Source organism: Limulus polyphemus, unplaced genomic scaffold (genome assembly GCF_000517525.1).
Source record: "Limulus polyphemus unplaced genomic scaffold, Limulus_polyphemus-2.1.2 Scaffold2225, whole genome shotgun sequence".
NCBI lineage: Eukaryota > Metazoa > Arthropoda > Merostomata > Xiphosura > Limulidae > Limulus > Limulus polyphemus.
In genome coordinates this window covers 151,535-175,702 of record NW_013667835.1, presented here as the reverse complement: position 1 = coordinate 175,702, position 24,168 = coordinate 151,535, and the positions used below count along the sequence as shown (strand labels likewise).

Here is a 24,168-nt window from a genome sequence, read left to right as displayed (position 1 = left end):
TGTGAGAAATTTTCTTATCATTTGTTCATAAAAAAATTAAAATCAAAGCAACTAAAACTCAAACTAAATCTTTTTCTTATTTACTGATTACATTAAGTTACTCCAGTATACATTTTATCATGTTGTAACCTTAGAGAGCTTTGGCAGATTGACAAAAAATTCACTCTCATTCTTTCATCTCTGAAAATGTCACACATTATACAAAACCAAGTAATCTCCAAGTCTTCAAACATTTTTTCTGATATGCAAATGTAACAAATTATAAAAATTTTGCATGCAACACATAATGCACTACCATGAAGAAATTTCACCTATGATGAACATGCTACATATGACATCCACAATAAAATGACAAACTTCAAACAAAAAGTGGTGTTTGTAATAATGTTTAAAACATGTTTCACCCACTCCTACCATACTTCAAATGTTTTTATGCTATCAGTAAAAAAATATTTCTTGTATGAATAGAACAAAAACTAGTTTATAAAACAAAGAAAATCATATCAAACATATAATAAACAAATGGCTCACACTTAATGCTAAAAAAAAAATTCATACAGAGGATTGAGATGTTATATCAAGGCAATTTGGAATATGCAAATCAACCATGTTAAGTCACTGTGGAATGGCATGGATCAAAATTGCATTTTGACATTGTTTTTGCATTGTACTAAATGGTAAATGACTATGGATTAAGTGGGGGATCGGGACCACCAAGAAAGAGACTTGCAACAAATCATATTCCATGTGTCGTAAACAAAGTGTGGGTCTTTTAACGCCCGAGAACTCACAAACATGCATATCAGTAGCAAAAGCCGTTCACACATCTCAAGCAACAGTAAGTAACATAATCAGGAATGATCACAGTTTGCAAAAATTATACAAGTTGTGCACACAAGTTGCTTCTATAACATTTGTTCAAGTGTCATATTCCTCAAGCAGCTGTAGACTGAAACAGGTAAATGAACATTGCTGCAAAGTTTTTGATACTGTAGTGGTATTACCATACTTTTCCAATAAATATACCAAGATTTACACATGAATTTCGTCTGCAAAACCATAGCATGCAGTTAATACATGAATTTCTTTTTCAGAAGAAGCACTAAAAATTTTTTGCAGTTGATAACTTTGTGGATAAATGACATAAAAAGCTTGCAAATAAAAAGCAAATAATGCCTTATAACTATCATAATTTTCTAACATTTTAACTATGCAATAAGAGATTTTAAAAATTCAGCTAAGTTTGTCGAGGTGATTCCCAAGCAAAAGAAGTTTAGAACTGGAGGTGAAATAGACAATTCTCTGTATAGAAAACAATGTAATATAATATGTCACATGATAAATTAAAACTTTGGTTTTGTATTTGTTATAAATAATATAGAATAAAATATCAGAGAGAGAACTGTTGGTAGTTTGTGAAAGAGAGGATGTGACAGTTTATGACTACATAAGTAAATAAGATTGAAGGCTATAAAAATTATGCTTTGCCTAAGTACTCTCTATATTATAGTGAGTAATTTACATTAAATTCGGTACTTCTGGGAGAGAAGATGCTCTGCCTAGCAGGTCTATACATACCCAGTCACTGTTTTCTCAAACTTTCATGGCTAAGAATGAACTGTTGGAGTTGTTTCACTCAGATTCTGAAGAATTTGAGTTTGGTGAATTTTTGGGGAGAGAAATTTAGGTGGAGCATGTTACAGAAACAAAGTTAAGTTTCGAATATTTTTGAAAACTCCCATTCAAGTTTCTATATCAGTAAGAATACTTGAATAAATGAATGAAGCATGCACATGTATTGTTGTCTTCCATTATCACTAAAAAATTGTTGGAAAATAATAAAGTCACAATATTTCTTATTTTACTTTTGTGTTTTATAATGGCTTTCTTAGAAGGAAATAATTGCTAAGAAAGAGCATGTGGAATATATGTATGTTTTCCTGCAAGCCTACTGGTAACTTGACAACTGCTGTGCTACAGCCACATATACTCAGGTGTGGTTTATACACAAGTTTGCTTTTTTGTAATGTTGACTTGCTTACACACTATGCAGTTTATAATTGGAAAATTAAGGTACCACATTTATCCAATTATCTGTGGAAGTATAATGATTTTGCAGAATTGTTGAGGAAGGTGAGAAACTAAAACAAATATCATAATTCTGAATTGTCTGCAGAACCATCGATGTTTCTCTATCAATGTCTCACATTCATATCTTATTATCATGAGTTTTACAGAAATTTATTTCTCTCTGTAGTCTATATATATATATGGATGACAATACACCAAATGGAAAGAAACAACATCTATATTTGGTAAATGCAGTGATCATTTATCGTTAATTAGGTCTAGTGAAGGAATTTGAAGGCTGGTACTGTAATCCATAGTTTCTGTGACTGAAGATTATTCCACTGAACTTAAAATATTCATATAATCCTTAATAAAGATATTATGAAAATTGATTTTATAAATTAAAATAATAGCTATGGATTATGCATAATTTTATTTAACCTTGCCTTACATAATCTAATGGAAATGTAACAAGTTCGCATTTCAAAGTTATCATTTTATTCAACTCTAACAAATTATGTTGAGTTAATTGTTTTCCCACAGTTTGGTTGTTGACTCCATATAAATATCACAATCAACATGGTCAAACCAGAAAATAAATAACTTTCTTCATCCTAGACGTATATACTACAACATAAACCTAACCTTTTAATCTTTCACCCTTACCAATTTATTTAATTCCACCAAAAGCTATGCTTGGTCAATCATTAGCCACAATGTGGTCGTTGATTCTGTATAGATCACATAATTAACTCAGTTGCTATAGGTTTTACTGGGATGTCTAGTAACCATAATCAGGTGGGCATTTATCACTGCATGCACACATTATTGATATCCATTCTGAAATGTGCCGAACAACTATTTTACTTTCAAATCTTGTATCTGCTGCCCATTTTTAAGGTCTGTGTATGAAGTAAAATGCATTCTGTGTCCAAATGCCACTGTCAGTGTGGCCAACAATGGTATTGCTTCTTTGAAGCAACATTCAAAGGAATCCAAACACATAGCTAAGGCAATTTCACTGTTTGGCAAAGACCAGAAAGTGGATCCAGCTGAAACTTTACAAGTAAACACATTGAAGACATAAAAGCCATTGACACTCTTAATCATGCAAGTAAGAGGAAATGCTGTAACAAAGAGTAATTGGAGTGTGTCATACTTCCCAACTGGCAACTGTTTCTTCTTCTGCAGTTGAGATACTCAGTTTACATTCTGCACCACAACTTGTTTCGAGAGTAAGGTTTACCTTTGAGCATTCCTGCTGTGCAACAGCAGGAAGCACAGGCAGATGCACTGTGAGTCATAAAAACTGCTAAATCAACTTTCAATTTAGGTTCATGTGATGGGATCTCTCAGTTTTTCTGACAAATGGTCTCACATTTGATCATTTTCAGACAGTTTAGCCTAGGACATCATACCTATTTTCAGACAGATCTGACCCATATGTCCAGTAGCTGTTTTTTTCTTGGTGGGGGGGGGGGGATCTTTTGCTTACAAGGTTGTCAGTGAGTCTCAGGTTGGTAATGCAATCAAAAATAAATAATGGTCCATCAACTGATATACTCAGACATCGACAAGAGCATCAAGATCAAGTTAGACAATGCAGTCAAAGAATAAGATACCACCAAACTTTTAGATATGGGATTTTGTTGCATCCACAGAGTGAACAATGCATTCCAAGGTGAAAATCATATATTTCGAATTACAGATATACTTTCATTGAAAAACATATTACTGAAAGTCTTCTAAAAAATTCTCTTCACCTAGATATGAAAGACAGCTCAATATCACTCAAAAAACTAAAGATAGTTGCCTTCACCCTTTCATGTGTCAATGGAAATGAAGTTATTCTTCTACTTAACAAATGGAATTTATACCAGGAAGTTAATGTTCTACCTGACGTGAAAGAAAAACTCAGTAAAACCACTATTGGAAAAAATTCTTTGAACTGAAAGATGCTAGTGAAAACCCACATTTTAGATTACTGCCAAAGTTAGTCAAGGGTACACTTATACTGTCCTAGGAGACTCTCTACTAAAATTCTGTGTGGATCACTCTTTGATGATAATTGATACACATAACTGATCTGCATTTAACCAATGAACGAACAATATAAAAAACTATGCTATAAAGCAAGAAGTCTAGTACTAAATTACATGAAATATTTGGTACACAGCTTTAAGTATCTATTTTACGAACCTTAGCTATAACAAACATTTACTCAAACATGCAGTGTAAAACAAGATGTGTTTATAGCTAGAAACAGGATAAATGATTTACTTTCAGTTCCAAAGTGTGTCTGCTCAATGCTTAGTATCTTTATTTATCTCTGTTATATGTACCAACAACAAAATCTAGTAGAGAAAATAAGGCAGCTCACAGAAATAATAAAGAATTTGATTAAAAAAAACATTTTATGATGGATGGTTGGTGTGCACATAACATCTATAAGTTTCATATTCATCTATGGTAGGTTTGATAAATCTGTTCTTTTAGTGCATGTCTTCTTTTCACTTGTGGATCAACAGAAAACTCACTTTTTTAAATAATATTTTTAATAATAAATACATCATCACAAGTATGTTCTACAATATAAAAAATAGCCAATTTCTAAAATTAAACTGATAAAAACTTGTAGGGTTGGGTTATGTATGATGTATATGCATGTAAATTTTAATAGCTGAAAAGGTCTACAATGACACAGCATTTAAACTGAACAATGAATTACTTCAAATCATTAAATGTACTTGGTACATCCATAGTCACATACACATCTTTTAGGTTCTTTAATAACAAACTGTGGGACTTTCATTATATAAAATGTTGGTTTATTATGATTGGTTGTTCAAAGAACATCATATGAAATTATTTATGCACCATAAAAAATGTAAAAAGTAAACAAACAAGTTGTACAAAGACTATGGAATGTGTCAATTACATATGAAAATTTCAAAGATGTCAAAGAACTGTTAATGAAAACAAGGTTAATTTTTCTTTTAAAAATAACTGGAAAGATGTAAACCCTTAAAAGATATGTTGAGTGTAATATAGGAAAAGATGTTGGGATTAAAGCTAAACAAAGAAATAAATAAATAAATGAGGTAACACATGACAAAGGAGAAAGTGGCTCTATAATTTTTAAACAAACAACAACCATAAACCATACTCTTTTAAATTAACCTACAGGAAATTCATTACATTTTCTAATAAATCGTACTGATTAAGTCATAATTTCCTTCAGTACAGCAAACATAAGAAGGTTCATAAAACTTACTGAAAGTTTTACTGTCAGATGAAAACTGGTAAATCCAACAGCTTAAAAAACTAAAAATACAATATAAAATGACATCACTTATAAAAATAGTAAAAATTTGAAACTGCCAAAGTTCAAAATTTTTTTGTATGTAATTGTGAAATTTTACAGTTCTACTAATTCTATAAATTATTTTCATAAAAAGAACTTTTTACTTTTGCAAATTGAGATTAAGTTCTTGGATATTATTTAATAAAGAAATATTTTAAAATACAAGAAACTTTTCATTTTTTAAATCAAATTTCATATCTCCATGTTTCTTCAGCACACACAATTTATAATATCACAAAGCATGATGATTTGCTATAGTTTTACACTTTTTAATAACCTGTAGCTAAAACAGATAATATATAAATTTTAACATACACACTACATATACTTTGCCTTTAATAAAGGTAGGCTAATTAAAAAATGATATATTTTAATAGAAATGAAATTGTTATATTTTGTGACTAGGTTACAACAATATATAAATCTAAGTAAAAAGATATTAAAAAGATATCACTACTACCAGCAACTATTTCTTTGGTATGTACAAGTTTTCATTATATGGCACCAGTTATCTTATTTGGTTTTCTACTACTTATTTATTAGCCAATTTTTTTGAAAGGTAAAGTTTATCCATAACATGTAAGACTACATTACAACAGGATAACTGGAAATAAGTTTATCAAAGAGAACAGTTAATTAAAATTAGTTTGGGTTATTTAATTTATCATCACAAATTACATGTTCCAATGTACAAATAAAACAACAATTCTTTTCATAATCTATAAGGTTGACTTTCTTCATGACTAATAATTAAAAAATATAAATGAATACAAATTAAATGCCAAAAACTGGAACTTACTGTTTACTGTTGCAGGCAGGAAACATTAGCAGGAAAACATTATAAACTAACAAACTTAAAATAAGCAGATCCAATTAAAGCCTACTTAAATAATATCACCTTACAAAGACAGATAAATAATGTTTCACTTTTAATACATTTTACAAGAACAAGAGTTGTAGGATAATGTAATCTGTCACTTATTCAGGCAAAAAAAAAAAAAAACATCTAAGCTACTTAATGTTACATAATATCTATCTTAATTTTATAATGTACAGATATGGGCAAAATGTATGAAACATAACAATGTAACAAGTTCTTCAAATATTTTTTTATTTATCCTCTTTAATTTTCCTTGTATAAGAAATCGTTAGCTTGCTAGTTTTAGTAGTATTATACATACCTCAATGTTGTGATAAGATGTTTTTACATAGTCTTCTAGTTTATATCATAATTCAGCATGGTCTATCCTGAATGTAATTATTGTAATATTTCCAAATTATATCATTCTTAATTGTTTCAGCTTATTTCAGATATTACACTTACCTGATTTCATACATTAATGTAGTTTTTCTTTTCTTTTTTTTACTACTTTTACTAAGCTGTATCTTTTAAGTAATGGACATGAAATGGGGTTGCATAAACCAATGAATACAACACTTTAGCTTGGATGAGAAATGAAGACCAAAGTAAGAATATCTGTTAAGCAAATACTAAACAAATTTGTCAAAATTTAAAGTTCCTTTTTTCTATTATAACAAAAATGCAAGCAAAGAAATTGAGATAAGCACATGGATTGTGGCTCAGTTTTCATATACTATTAATTCAGACTTAACTCTCTTCCAGAAAATATTAAGCAGGCTGAAAAAAAAAAATGTATACATTGACCAGCAAAATACCACTTGTAGGATGTTTCCTGAACTGATCATGCATGTAGAATTAGTTGAGGTTCCACAACACACATATACATGTTTATGTAAGAGTCTGTGACAATAAGCTGGAGATTATACTCTGTCATAAGTATTCATATGGCTTTGCCTATGCAGTAAGAATAATCGTCGTTCCACTGCATCCCTGTCTGTTGTAGGAAAGAAAATGTTGTGACAAAAGTTGTAAAATTTACCTTCATTGTAGGATAATAATGTACACAGAACTTTAAAATAATATATTATATATATGTATATATATTGTATGCATACTGGACTACCATTCAGCCTCACATGTATAAAACATTTCAAGTTGTCTAGTAACCCTTGTTTCTAGATGAATAAATATATATGTACACAATAAAAAATTCTATACAATGTTAGCTAGTAATAACTATACAGAACATTATCTCATCTGAGACACTTCTTCAAAGAGTATCTTCTGCCACTATACCAGATTTTGTTGAGCTGTTTTGAAATAAGTATGGAGTAAAAATTAATACATTAAACATATAGACCTCATATAGAAACCTATTCTTTTGTTTTTCTGGACATATCCAACTATATATTTTGAAAATAAAACCTTTTTATGTCAATGTGCTAATGTGAAAGCAGTTGTTGTTGAACAGAAATACAGAGTAACATATAAAATTCCAACTAGACTGAATAGTTTAAACTTTATTGATGAATTTTATTATGTGCTATATTTTCTTTTCTTATCTAGTGAATTATTAAAAGTTAGATGGAATTTTGTTTGTTACACAGACCCTACAATAGATTATTCTAAAAAATGAGATTTAACCATATCAGTACTGCCAGAAATATATATATTTAGAGTATCATCTGCAGATTTGAGAAGAAAGTTATTTTTGTTTCCTTGTACTAAGATACACCACCATATATATGACTTTGGTTCCTGGGAGAAGCAGTCTTAAACCGTGCAGAGTATTAGACAATTTATATTAACAAAAAACTGGAAAAAATTATGGTAAAACAAATATTTGATGAATAGGAAAGGTTGATCTCCATTACAGTTTTTGCAGTGGAGTAGAGGGAAGATGTGGGTATCAAACCTGCATAGCCTTATCCTAATTATATAGCTCTAATTGTTTAGCAATTTTTTTTTTTCTTCATCCATCTTTTGATTGTGCAAACATTAATCTTCCTCCAACTAGAACTAACCATTACACATACAACTGCTTTATCTTCACGTACAAAAAACAACCTGATATTAGTAAACACAGTTACCACTCAAGTGCAATCAGATTTGGCCCTTCTACAGCCAATGTGGGGAAGAGCTTTTCAAAACACATTTAATCAGTTTGAAATATTTTATAACAAGAAAGGCATGTCTAGATCACCCATGAGCTGGAATTATTTACCTGTTTATACCCAATGTTCTTCCTGGCTTGTTTTCACTGCATTAGTATTAGACATGTAATGTTAGTCACTATAGAAATGTAACATGTTTCTCTTGTACCTTCATTTTGCATAGATATGAACACTCAAAGAATTAATGTAAAAGTCTGGTATTTATGGAATTGCTGGGAGCCATGTTAATGGCTTTAAAATTTTGTAATGAGATGCTATAACTTGCCATGATATACGCCTAACATACTTAGAATCACTGTTAATTAATGCAATATGATAAAACATCTCTCGAGTGTAAGATTAATTGTTGAATGTAGAATTATTTTAAACCTTCTTTGTTTTAAAGTAATTCTTTTTTTTCTTCAAGAGGGAATACTCACCTTATTTTCTCATCAAAACAGGATCTCTGCATCATGTAAAATGTACTGTTATATTTTCTAAGTCAAATTTCTGAATGATGTATTTCAAAAATGAATATATAAACCTTATTTGAAAATGTAAAGTTGTTTAAACAGTGAAACTACAGAATTTAGTCTATCAAATTTAAACTACTCCAATAAAACACTCAATTAGTTCAAATTGAAATAATTTAGAAAATGCAAAGAAACAAAAGGTAGCAGAAACATACACTGTATTACACAATATTTTAAAACTAAGCACTATTACTCAAAACATGTTAAAAACGGTAAGATTAAAAACTCTAATCAGCAATAACTAGCAATGAAATAACTAATACAATAATGCATTCACAGGTTACTTCAGACATCTTATCATTTAATGAGAACTTGGAAGTTTGAGTTACTATTTATTTTTCAGTTTCTTCAATAGCATTTTTATGCAAGTATGTGTTATATGTAAAACATATTTTTATGACCTTTAACAGGTATACCTGTGACTTTGATCAGACCTTGACAGCACTTAATTAATGAAAATAATAAGTTGGTTTATATGAAATAAGATAACAAGTTCCATCCGTTGTGTTATCCGTATCAACAAATATTTTGTTTTGAGAAACTTACATTTGTTCAGTAGTTTTTTATCTTCTTCATTTGTGATCTGGTATGATAAACTATGAAGAAGTATCTGGGCTGTTTGGTAGTGGTGAAGACACTAAACAGACAAAAAAAAATTAATGCAAAATGAAGATCATATCTAGTGATACAGCCTTCAGAAAAGAGCAGTCAAACTTTAAATACACAAACTATAAGTCAATTGTTCTGAAAAGGCTGGAATAAGGCCCCAAGTAATTGACCAAATATTAAGATTTTAGTTACACTATTTATACGTGTATTGCCTTACACTTTCCTTGTTTTTGTTTTTTTGTTCACATCCTTACTGTGCCCTATGCCAGTGAGGACTTTGCACTCATTTCTTATTTTGTTGTTTTTTTAAACATAAGTATCATAATTTACCAGTGGTTAATTGATTTCCAATTGGTTACTCATTTGATCACTACAAATGGTCATATCTGACCACTGGTGGTTTTAGTCAATCAGTATAACTTGTTACAACTACGGTATATATATATATCCATAGTGTTATACATACAAAGCTATAAAGTAGTATTAAGTATTTAAAAAATATTTAGTTGATTATATAAATATGTTACATTACCAGTTGAAACTTTATATTTAGTAACACATGTAAAATCATCAAATGTTATTTGCCAGACACATGAAGAAAAAATTCAATATGAATAAGATTAAGTTGTAGACTGATAAATGTTTTTGTTTGTTTGTTTGTTTTAAATTTTTTGCAAAGCTACACAAGGCCTATCTGAATTAGCTGTCCCTAATTTAACAATGAACGATTAGAGGGAAGGCAGCTAGTCATCATCACCCACTGCCAACTCTTGGGCTACTCTTTTACCAATGAATAGTGGGATTGACTGTCACATTGTAATACACCCATGGGTGAAAGGGCAAGCATGTTTGGTGGGACAGGGATCTGAACCCGCGAGATAAATGTTGCCTCACCACCACCACCACCAACAAGAACACAAAGATTGTCATAAAGAAGAAATATACTAAAGTTCTTTCATCAATTGACTGATTACTCAATGGTCCCATTAATTGATTCCATTTGATTGATTGATTGCTTCAACATTCCTCAAACCATGGTATGTACAAAAAAAAAAAATAAAAAAATAAGCAGTAGGTGCTGTCAGCCTCTTGCCTTTCTTCTAGTTAGCAATTCAAGGGTGGGGACTGATTCTGACAGACAGTTGCCTTGGTGGCAGATAAACTTAATACCTTTGCCATAACAAAGACAGGAAGAGAAAAGTTGGGAATAAAACCTGAAACCAACAAATTAATCAACTATTGGAATACTTGAAAACATTGATAATTGCAAACACTAATTTCAATTGATTGACTTTTGGAATAATCAAAAACAGTACTCATTGGAAACAATAATATTAACTAATTGATTATTTTCATGACAATCAAATTAAATGGAATTTTGATTAATTGACTGTTGGAATAATCATGAACAGTAATAACTGGAAATACTAATTTTAATTTTAGTTATTTTAGTTTTGTTTGTTTGGAATTAAGCACAAAGCTACACAATGGGCTATCTGTGCTCTGCGCATCACGAGTATTGAAACCCAGTTTCTAGTGTTGTAAGTCTGCAGACACATTGCTGTGCCACTGGGGGGCAGTTATTTTAGTGCCAATTGATTTAATTGTAATTTTGATTACTCAACTGGTCGAAAACAGAAATAACTGGAAACATAAATTTCAATCACTTGATTTAATTATAATTTTGATTAATCAAAATTAACTTGAAAATAAGTGATTTAATCATTGACTATATTGATTAAATCATTCACCTCTATCAGTGCTATTCTGCAATAAGCATATCCTTGTAGGTTTCTAGGCATTACAGTATAGTTTGAAAATATTGCTTTTGAAGGTTTGATTTTAACCATGGATACAATAAAACACTCATGTGTTCTAAATAGTAACATATAAAATCAATATTCTTTCAATTACTAAACAACAGTACCTAATAACAGTGTTACTAAATCTTATTAATATAGTCAAGTCGAAAACTTACCTCTTTGGGGTTCTTCCCAAACAGCTCCACCAGTGCAGCTGACTGGCACTTCAAGAAATCCAAAAATTTAGTTAAACACTAAGGATTACATTAATTAAAAAAAATAATCCTAATTTAGAATTCACATAGTCTATTCTAATGAGATGTCTTTGTAGTAAAACTATCAATACTGAAGTGTGTTACTGCAAGTCAATTTAATTTGTATCTATATAAATATAATAGTATTGTCTGTTGTATGTCCATGTAACTACTTTGCAGGGTGTGGATGGATCTTCACCAAAATTGGTATGGAGGTTCATTAGATCCATATGGGGATGCATAAAAATTTTCAGTTTTGCATTTTGTGTGTTGCAGTTTTTATGGGCATTTTTTTACAACTACCTCACCTCCTGAGGATGGATCTTAACCAAATTTGGTATGGAGGTTTGTTGGGTCCATGCAAAGATATATGCAAACTTGCAGTTTCACATTTTGTGTTTTGAAGTTTTGTAGGCATTTTTTTATAATTACATATAAGGAAAGCAACTTTTCATGTCCTAAGATAACCTTTCATTAATCATAAATTTACATAACTTCCATCCGAGGATGAGTACTCTAGCTAGTAGAATAATAAATTGCTTACAATTCTAAAAATAACTAAAAAAAAGCTATTTATATTATACTTAGTACATGTGTCACAACAACTTTTAATAAACTTTGCTTTTCTGTTGATTATCAAAAGTTGCAAACTACCAATTATTAGGACTCATATGGTAGCAGCACCACTCATAAGCTATTATTAGTAATAGAAAAAACGTATTATGAGAACCTGTATGGTAGCAACACTACTCACTGACCATCATAAATAAGGAACAATCCAATATCACAACCTATGTGGAAACAGGACAAATCAGAGAAATCAGGTAATGAACAACCCACTATCAGAACATGGAAACAGTAGCAGCACTACTCAATGACCAACATTAGTAATCAACAACACAGTCTACTATCAAGATCTATATAGTAACAGAACAACTCAGTATTTGTAACAAGTATTGAACAGCCTACTACCATGACCCATAAAGTAACAGCACTACTTATTGGCCAACTTAAGTAATGAACAATGAAACCCACTAACAGGATCTATATGGTAGCAACACTACTCATTGAAATTAGCTGTATATAAATATTTAAAGTAATTAAATGCCAATAAAAAGACCAATTTTTTTACACATGCTTGATAATAAACTATTTTTACCTGTAGAGATGTGAAAAGTATGTAATTAAAACTATATCAAAACCTTTTATCCCTTTACTCTTTGAACCGGTTAAATTATTAATGATAAATGTTCACATTGAAACACTTTGAATAAAAGTGTGTGTGAATATTTTTTCCACATTTGTGTACCTTGTAAGAGTGCAGTAATAAGTTTTTTCAGATAATTTTTCTTCCCACAACCATCTGACTTCTTTGTTCATTCCTAACCACTTTAAACCAATTCCGTATCTGGAAAGTTAACACTTTCCTAATCTGAAATGTGTTTCTAATAGATGCTCACCTCCACACACAAATTAGCTATATTCCTCATATATCTGCCTACAAGATTTGCATGCCACTAACCTCGAGGCAATTTCACATTTTAATGGGAACTGTGATGGTGTATGATGAAGTCATCATCTGACAAAAGCCCTCCACTAACAGTAGGGATGAGGAATATATAAGTGTAGTGGAAGAGGGTGTGAGAAACATCCATAACATAAACCTTCAAAAGACAGTAATCGCAAACAAGAAGAAGAAAGAAAGAAGTTTGAAGAGAAAGACGGTACAAAAAAAAAAAAAACAAGATGCCAATGCTCAAACAAATTTGCATAAGATTGTGCAAAATTACACTAAGGTCTCAGGCAGGCATGGTAGTTGGGTGAAGAGAACAGAGTAGAGTGGACATGGGAAGAAACACCTTATGGTACAGGGAAAGGCAAAATGCAATGGACAAAGCTGCCCAGCAACTAGTAAAGACAAAGACTGACAAACCATAGATGAACAACCAGGTAAAAAGGCAGAAAGGTGGTTCACAGTATGATGGCCAGGAGAAAAAGGAATGACAGATGGGCCAATGACAAAAGACCTGCCACTGTCATTGATAGACAAACACTGTAGAAGGATGAAAGGAATGTGACAAGAAAAATACCACACAATTGTAAAGTCTGGCCCAACACGCAACACACCCGATAAATCCCATGTGTGAAAATGGAGGGAAAATATCTCTCAATGAAAAAGGGATGTGTGACGATAAAGCAAGAGAGAGGGAATATTCAAAAAAGGAGGTAGGGTCTGAATGCCAAGCAGACCAAAGCTTAGCTGGTGAAATAGGCACCAACAACAGGACCTGACAAGGTGTAAAGATAAGAAGGGGAATAGGCATATAGAAAGAGGTGAAACCAGGGGCCTGGTTGCATCATCAGCCAGAGTTTAAGGATGAGGAACAGGGGACAGAAGAGAGGAGGTCCAGGGTTGAGAAGGATGGCAAAGGCATCTATGAGGAACATGCTCAACCAAGAGCAAACAAAACAATGCTATATGAGGGTGTAAAGACGATTACAAATAGATTAGAAATAGCTATAACATGGAACAGAGATGAACTTGTTAACATTTTTGTAGAGTTATTATTTGTTTGATATAAATTGTAGCGAAGTTTCATTAAGATGTATCTTTTTTTATTACTTAATGATTTAATTACCTTTAAATAAATTAATCAACAACGTTATATATTTCCTGAAGAGCTATATAATTTTTTAGATGTCAGTTTCATTGGGTTAATCCACAAATTTGTTTCAGTATAAACGTACATAATATGTGGTAGAATGCAGAATGACCAAAATAGGCAGTCTGTCATCAAGTTCTTAGCTCCTGACAAATGACAGGTAACAAGACAAACCCAATATGAATGGGCCCAGAAGAGTATGTCCAATACCTGAAAGCAAAGGGTCTTGGAATGTATGCCTCAAACAGTGGGTGCAAGAAACAACTGTAGCTGACAAGTAGTGAGAAGGTCAAGCATGTTGATGTAAGCTCAGAAGTCATGCCCTCAATCAGAGAGAAAGTATAAGTGAATAGATAGTTCATGTTTGAAAGTGGAAAGGGAATGCTGGAATTAATATGGGTACAGTCCAGTCACCATGACAATTCCTAGAGGAGAGGAACACAAATGAGAATAATGGAACCCAAGAACAAAACCCATGGATCTGCAAGGTCCACTGGAGGAGGCACCTGTGTGCATACTCCAAAGGAATGAGGAGTTCCAAGGATCCCAGAGACTCCAAAAGTGAAAGAACATTTCACACAAGAAGAGAATGAGAGGAGCAAAACCTGGTAACTAGATAAACCATAGCTCACAGGTGAAGAGGAGAGGACAGAACTTGGCTGAGACAAGAGATGAAGAAAACACCCAAATGTACCAAATACTGAGTGGGCATGAAACAGGACTTAGATCTCATGACAAGGCCTCCCAACTGAAAATCTCCATTAAAAGAAGGCAAGTGTGAGAAGAGGAAACCAATAGAAAAAGGGCCAACAGAAGTCTATAATAATAATAAAAAAAAAAGAAACACCAGCTCAGGGCAGTGAATATGGTGAGTGAAGGCCTTCATGATCCATTGAATATATATCAAAGGGAAAAGCAAGGAATGGGAAAATGCAAAACTGATGGATGGAATGTAGAAAAGATGGAAGAGGGGTCAGGAATGGTGTGTAGGAAGGTGTCTGACACATCAATCATGGATAAGTGCAGACCAAGTTAAATCAATCACAGATAGGGTCAAAGGGAGGAGAAAAGGAAATGAGAAGTGAGGAGACAGACCAAGGTGGAGAAATAAAAAATAACTGTTGGCAGAAAATGAGACCAACAGCAGGAGAAGAGATGGATGCCCATAGGGTCGTACGTGTCAAATAGTCACTGACAAGAAGAATGATGATCTAGATTTCTGGTAGAGGGAAGACAAAAAAATGAGGATGGCCTGGAAACTGAAATGGGAAGGTTATGGGCAGACTGTTCCAGACAAGGAACACGAGTAAGGGGCAAGATTGAGAAAGAAAAACTTGTGAAGATAATGAAAATTGAAGCCATGTAATATTAGTCCAGGTCACTAGGGAGAAATGAGCACTGCTGAAGACATCCAGGCACAGAAAGGGAGAGCCCAATGAATATGATGTACAAAAGGAGGAGGAGGAAGTACAGCAGAGAGGGACATAAACCAATCCAATGAGTCCCAGCATCAGGGGAATAAAGTAAGGAGGGATAGAGCAGGCTAAGATGACAAGGAGAAGAAAACAAACATCTACAGCACAATAAAGTGCCTCAGACAAAAGGTGGAGCTAGGACAGGGAATATAGAAGGGTAGTGAGAAAAAGACTAAAATGCAAAATTGAGGATCCAGAGAGAAAAATAAAAAGGGGTCCAATCCCCAAGCTGGTCAAATAGATACCAAGGACAGAGAATCAAGAAAGGGAAATGAAGAGTCTACAAGTCAGGATAAAAAGAGCCACAAAAACAAGAAGGATGAGACATGTGGGAGTGAGTAGAGAAAGAAAGAAGTATAAATCTTAATGACAAGCAAGAAGGTATGACAAGGTAAACCCCCATGAACTGTGGATCATCAAAAAAAAGAGAAATAAGAAAGGGCACAGGCAAACGATAAGGAAGGGATCATACCTATGAATGAAATCCAGAAAGAGATTGGAAAGTTATGGTTGTTTCCCGAATGGTAAGATACTACTTAAAGCAAATCATGTTAACATTTTAGTCCAATAGATCATTCCTGACTGAAGGGAAAGAATTTCAACTGATGGGACAGAAGTAGGAGGCCCAGTAAGCAAGTGGGAATCCACAACATGTTAAACAATGATTGCAATGTCCCTGACAGTTAATGAGTCTCCAAAAGCCATATTAGAAATAAGGACTGTGTGTGTGTGAATAACATCACTCACACAGGACTAAATACAAGTCACCATCATTTGAGAATTCACAATAAAAATTAAAGCTTTTGAAACAAAAGCTATAGAAAATGAAAATCAAAGTTTCATTAACAATGCAAATCTCAACAAAATGAACTTGGATAAAAAAATTAAACATGCTTGTTCAATATAATGCCAAGAAGAATGAAGTTATCTTGAATGCAAGTGCATAGGGTAAGTTACTGCACATGGAGGTTGTGTCATCCTCCTATTAGTGGAGGACTTTTGTCACATTATTACATCATCATGCACACATGCAGTTCCCGTTAAAATGTAAAATTAGGTAGGAGTTGCCTCAAGGCAAGTGGCATACAAATCTTTAAGGTAGATGCATAAAAATAAACAGCTAATCTGTGTGCGAGAGTAGATTATTGTCTCAGAAGTTAAAAATTATTATGCAGTATTGTCAAAGATATTTCAAAAAGACTTTTTTCTTGACTCTATTGTTCTTTACATGTATGTGAACACTATTTCATTATTTCTTTTCAGGCACATTGTGCTACTATACTAACAGTATAAGCTATTTCAGCTGACTAGTTTTGGTAATACAACACTAGTCCTGATGGTGGTAACTGTTTTATTGAAACTAACTGGCTGATAAATCTAATAAAAATTATATATATTTCATTGTTCCATAAAATTTCATTTTTGTTTTTTACTCTTAACACTATTTCATACTGTAGCAATACTGTTTGATAACCAGGCATTTCCTTTTGCCTTATGTCAGGTGGTTTCTATTACATTACACAAAAATTGTTACTAATTAACCAACCATTTCATTCATATATCAAGTAGTACATTCCTATAACCTCTTACACCATGCCATCAACTTCAGCATGATACAAAAAAAGCTTTTTAATACCTTTCAAATACAGAGTTTAGAAAGTATTAATTCTCTCAACATGGTCTTGGTCAAATAGACCGATCACATGACCTCTTTGTATTCATTCAAAGTCCTTATAGATTTGATATTACTAACTTCTAATATATTGTGTATATCTTAATGAAATTTGGCAGTCTTTCAGTAAACATTATAAGTCTTTCACACACAAAAATTCATATGTTTTAGTGAAGTACTTTTAATAAACTAAAAATCGATATGTCCTTCAATATATCGAGTATTTGTTTTGAATAATTTGTGTGCAAACGGATTTTCATGTTAATATTAAAAATATTCTTCTTCAAATCAAAAATCTCAAATTTCATTTGTGTAATCTCTAAAACCTCCTAAATACATTTCAGATGTTTGTTTTCAGTAAAACTTTATATTTTATTTGTAACTGTACTAACTAACTCTATACAAGGTTGGTCAATCTCACTGATCTTGTAACTACAAAATAAATAAATAAAATAAAAGATCGAAGTCAATCAGAATTTCCCTCTTTTGTTTCTAGAATGTCTCAAATGTAATATGAAACTACATTTGTTTATTCTAAGTAGCTTTAAACTTGTAACAGTATACATTTATTTATAATTAAATTTTGTTGTTTTATTGCCCTTTGAACCATGAACTATTACTCATGCCATTATAAGTTGTAAATTAGTTGGGGAACTTGCAGCTCACATTACACTATCGAATTACATTACCCACAAGCTACTCCAAGCTGTTCACATGCGTGTCTCATGAAATATTTTTATTATATTATTATTGTTTATTTTAACTAATCTAACCTTAACTAACCTAAAGAGATCCCTATTTTTACATTTTAATTATTTTTATAATAATAAATAAAGAATAAACATGAAAAACAAAAAATAAAGTACTTACCCAATTATCTTTTTTCTTGCTGTCGATGACACTTAACCCTACTTTTTTATGCTAATGGTAGAAGGCACTAAATAATTTTTATTTAATAAATAGTGCACCAAAGAACATAGACTAATAACATGCAAAAAGTAGACAATTTCCCCTAATTCTAAAGATTTTTCTGGCTTTCTAACTATGTGACATGAGCCATTACAAATTCATCCAGGCTAGTCATTAGCTTTCCCCAGGGAACACAGCTTGTACTTTGAATGAAATTGATGATGTTATGCAATACCTAATTTGATAGATGAAAACCCTTGGCTTTCTATTGGTTATAGGTAATATATACAATTAAATGTAACAGAGAACTATCAACAAATCCCAAAAGTGAGGATGTGATAGGAGGGTGTGGCAGGAGGGGGTCTGATTTTCTAATTGCTAGCTCTGTAACCAAAAAAAATTGAAGGCTATAAAAATTATGGTTTGTTTGAGCAATGACAATTTTATAGTGAGTAATTTATGTTGAATTTTATAGTTTTTGATAAAATAGAAAAGAGAAGATAACTAGAGAAAATGTGTCACACTAGGGGAAATTCAGGATTTTTTCAAGAATTAAGAACTTAAACTTATGTGCTATTAAAATATGGATTATTAGCTAAGATTTTATGCTATACTAATTGGTATAACATAAACAAAAAGCAGTTCAATAAAATTTGGAATGTAAGACACAAAAACAAGTGTCATGCCCAGTAAAGGATACCCACAATGATAGGGTTTAACAAGAAAAATCACAAAATCCATCTACCTAATCTGTGCTATCTTACATAACTGAACAAGGTAAGCCATGCAAATTTATCCTTACTCTGTGTTGCAGTATGCACCATAAAGCAAAACAAATTACAAGAAAAACTTTTCTATTCTGTGCTGTTTTATATAGATACAGAATAAAACATGTAATAAAATCACTACTCCATGATGCAGTATCTACCTAGAAAAAGTAATGCCATAAAAATAAATCTCTACTGAATGCTTGAGTAAGACCCAGAAAAAATGCAAATTAAGTGTCTGTATTTAGAATATAACTAAAATAATAAATTATTAAATTTTAATAAGCAACAGGGTTAGAAACATTTAAAATCTAGTGAATACTAAAAATATAAATTAACAATGACTTTAAACACATGTAATGTTAGAATTACACTTCACATTACAAACTTGCGTAGCTATGTTGACAAAAAACTGGAAACCAATATAGGAAGAAATGAGATACAACTGAGGGTGGATAGTAGTTTCTTTAGCTGAACATTCACATAATCTGATTTACTGTAGTTAGTTTTATAGTATATTGGACATGATGATATAATAAACAATACAAGTTTGAAAGCTACTATACATAATGTAAATACAAAGGATCTCAGTAAAAGGATGTGAACCAACAGCTTTGTGATACAAAGGCATCTATCTAGCTAGAGCTGTAACACCAGAGCACATGTTTAACAAATTTCATAATGGGTAACCAAGCGACATTGGAAGTTTGAAATGAGAACCAAAGTTAGTAATGTGATTGGTCCATAAACATGACTGATGACATCATCTGGATTTAAGAAACTTCTGAACAAAATATTTAACCATGTTAGATGATGATCCTTACAAATTCATTAAGTACAAAATCCAGTATATAAAACCTACAAATGAGCTAATTAAAAAGACAGTCAACAGTCACTTAGTGAATTATTCACCAGTCATTAACCAGCAACAGTCAACAGTTAGTGAACAGCAGTACCTCACAACTAGCAGCTCATAGCAGAATGGAACAAGACTCAATTTTTCTGTAAGTCTTTGTACTTAATCACTGAAATAAACTACAACTATCGTATTTCATAGGAGTGCATATTTCCTTTGGTATTTTAATAAATATTATTTTAATTGATTGTCGTAATCAGCAGTCCATTATTACACAACTCATAAAAGCTTTTACCTATTCCATGCTGTATTACACACCTGAAACAAGAAAATTCACGTAAACCCCTTCCCTAACATATACTGTGATATTTTCTGGAAAAAAAAACAAGTACTGAAAATGATTCCTTATTCTGTGTTATGATATGATTTGGGGAAAAAAGCTAATCTTAAACTCGTTACTATTATATGTTGTATTAAACATCTGAAACAAATCATGTTATGAAAATCATTACCCTACTCTATGCTGTAATATGTTAATGAAAAGGCAAGTCTTAAAATTTTTTTTCTACACAGTGCTCTATTACATGTCTTGTACAAGACAAGACATGAAAAACTTACTTCCTACACCATGCATATAACTTAAAAAAAAAAAATTAAAGTTGAAAGAAATTTGAAAAATTTGTTGCTTTTACACTTCCATTTTAGGCATAATATGGAAGGTAGTAAAATATTTTTTCATTGAGAAGGTTACTTTGGAACATTTGGTAAAAATGATACCAAGTGCAGTTCACATTAAAATAAAAAACTAATTTATTTCTTCTATAATGTGTGCTACAGACTACTTTCATTTTAACAATAGTTGTAGGCCTGAGTTCACAAACATTGTTTGAACAGAAATTCATCTCTAATTGTTCCTTTGTCTAACTTACGTAGCTTTGGTTGATAAACATGTTACTCATCAAGTAACTAAATAGCAGAATAGAACTGAAACACTGATTGAATACTTCAGTGAACTCTCATTCATTAATCTACTCATCACTAAGTGATTACTGGTATTTATAAACAATGTATTATTTCTCTAAACATTGCCTGAGACTACTAAATTCTTGATGCCATCAAAATTACAAGCTTCCTCCAGCAAACATCTAAATTAAAACGTCAAAAATATAGCTTTAGACAATAACACATATAGTGGCCTTTATTTGCTATTGGCATTAAAGTTAACTTATTCATTCAGCATTTACGCAGATGAAACATTTGTAAATCATGTAAATGCTTATTTCTGTTACATCAAGTAGATTAAAAATACAATATTTAGACATTTTTTGTATAAAAAACAAGTAATTTCACAAAATCCACAACAACTATATATCCTTTTAACTGGCAAAAATAAGAGGGTGGTGTACACAGCTGCATTCTCTACAGGAGAAACAACATAGCAGCTGTCATTTGTTTTAGCTAAATTGCCAAATGAAATACAGAAAAACAAACTGTGCAGTTTAATATATGTAATTAATTTACCTTCTAATAAAACAAACATGGAGAATGTTGAAGAAATAATACCGATCAAAAAAGTACACTCCCTTATTTTTGGTTAAACAATTAACTGAATATGCTACAGTGTATAATACAAGAATAACCTTTTAAATATGCGCTATAGCTAAATAAACAGTAAAATATTACAAAAAATATCTAACTTTAATTATAGAAAACACCTCTTCCATCTATATTAGCTCTAGGATAATACACTAATGAACCAAGCTAAAGATAAACTAGGATATCAGAATTAAAAAAAAAATTAAGCAAAAAACCTGCAAAACATAAAACAATATAGAAGATAAAAGGTTTAAGAATGATTAAATAACAGTCATTTAAAGAACTATACATTTTTTTTATTCTACAACCTATTCTTCAGATACACAACTTTTATGATGTGTAAAAATTCTTTGTAAAGACAACCTTTTTTCTGAATATTAAAAGAAAGTGGCCAAAGTAACTAAGCTTTCTTTATTAGTCATAACAAAAACCTTGCTTCATACATACAAAATCATTTTATGTAAATTTTCATTAAACTAATGAAAACTTAATCCATTCTATTATGTATAGATTTAAATATATAACAAAAACTCATCTTCAATATATGGTGCATGGCATTTATAACAAATCTGGATTTAAAGAAATAATAAATACCATTTCTATAGCGTAGTCATAAAGAAGACGATCGGCAGTAATGTTATAGGAGGTGGTCTGAAGGATGCCAGAGCTATTCAGAGCTTTACACATGTTTAGGCAATAATGGAAATGTTTTTTCACTGAATGAAGAACTGAAAGAAGAAATATTTTAGAGGGTGTAATGTTTAAACAGAAATGGAAATATTTCTTTGCAAAATGTAAAATAGGAGCATCATGGTTAGAAAACTTTCAAAGGATAAGAAAAAAAAAAGTGATGATTCAACAAAAATAAGAATGAATAAAACAAAGTGAGGTTTAACACAAGAAAAAGCAAGAAAAACAAAATTGAATAAAAAAATTAACAACCATTAATAATATAAAAATAATGATTAAAAAGGGGAAAGAAACATTTTGGAAAGATTCCTTATTGCATAAAATAAACAAAAAATGATATTTTTAAAAGTTGCTATCTTAAAATCATTTAATCAACATTATAAATGATCAGTTCTCATTATTCCTAAAATTTTACAAGCTTTTGCTGATAATCATTATTTGGAGACATATATATGGGCAGCAGTTTTATTACCTGCATATTTTCACCTGTGATACCCTATATCTACATACAATAGTCAAAGTTTATTTCCTAACTCATCTTTTTTACTGCCATTACATAATTATATGTCCATAAGATAAATTAAACAGTGAACATGACTTATAATGAACAACAAACATAAAATAAAAGAATTTGACAACAGATGAATAAATCAGAGAAATTAAATCAAAGAAACATAAAAGTAATAAACACCAGTTACTTGCAAGTCTGGTAAAAACTGTATTTATTAATGCTCCAGAATACAACGACAAATTATGGTTTGCATACTAACAGGAAAATAAAGCACAAAGAAATGATATATATTTTTTAGTCAAAACATCTTTTTGGACACTTTAGATTCCACCATTGTGTTTATAGGATACTACCTGTTATTTATCATTATGTGATGTATCTAAATTATATAACAAAACTGAAACAGTAACATACTAAAATCACTACAGCTGCAAATCAAATTTGCGACATGAGCTTATCCTCCTTTTCTAGAAAGAACTATCAATAACAATGAAAACATGGTACATTTGCAAAAATAAGAAATGGTAAAGAAAGGGACACATTGTGTGAATGTCTGTTCATCCTTTATAGTTCACCTCCATTGTATAGGACACATGATTACACCTGGAACCCTTTGTTTGAGCAAAACTTGGTAACATTTTTTCAAAGAAAACATAAGAGCTATAGGCTTTTCTTTTTTCTCAAGAAAGCTTAGAAATGCATGTGATCTCCATAAACATGGAAATATATTAGTGAAATCAGTTATTAAAACAATCCACTAAGGTGAATAAGAAATTTTGTGAAGAACACGAGTTATATGGCACATTTTACAATATATAAGAGGCCCTGAGGCTCTTTATTTCTCGAAACTTTTAAGAAAATATTTGTGTGCAATATTTTTCAGTAAATTACACCATTGGATATAAAACAGTGAGGAGACATATTGTAGCTCTAGTAGTAGTATTGAGGATATGGGATATTTTCCAAAAATGTTAAAAATATAAAAGTGATATGGCAATACTGGAGATTTAAACATTAGACACTTTTTGGATATATGGAATATTTACTTTAAAATAGAAATACACATTCTCAGGTACCCATGATCAAATACTGCATCAATAATATATGCTTGTTGTATTCTCAGATTTTTCTTAAAGTAATCAGGCAGGAGACACAGAATAACTGGAGGTTTATAAAAAAATTTAAGAAGCAAAACCTGGATTATCTTAACACTCTCACTATGGGCATCTTTTTCTGTGTATGTCATGAGGCTTTAGTGAGTTACATTCAAAATCTAATTAAACTACCATATTTTTCGGTGTATAAGACATACTTTTTACCCCAAAATTTGATGTCAAAATCTGCTTGCGTCCTATACACCGAAGGTATGAATAATATATATG

General features: G+C 31.2%; 1 protein-coding gene across 1 annotated transcript in view; it reads right to left on the bottom strand.

The window, feature by feature from the left end:
- Positions 1 to 491: 491 nt before the first annotated feature.
- Positions 492 to 24,168, bottom strand: part of LOC106466330 (serine/threonine-protein kinase unc-51-like) — a 157,640-nt gene continuing 133,963 nt past the window's right edge. Inside the window, exons 21-24 of the mRNA XM_022394311.1 lie at positions 22,180 to 22,313; positions 11,570 to 11,617; positions 9,529 to 9,619; positions 492 to 7,290 (exon numbers count right to left, since the gene is read on the bottom strand). Of these exons, the coding sequence (XP_022250019.1) occupies positions 7,217 to 7,290; positions 9,529 to 9,619; positions 11,570 to 11,617; positions 22,180 to 22,313 (347 nt within the window). The 3' untranslated portion in view covers positions 492 to 7,216. The remainder of the gene's footprint in view (positions 7,291 to 9,528; positions 9,620 to 11,569; positions 11,618 to 22,179; positions 22,314 to 24,168) is intronic.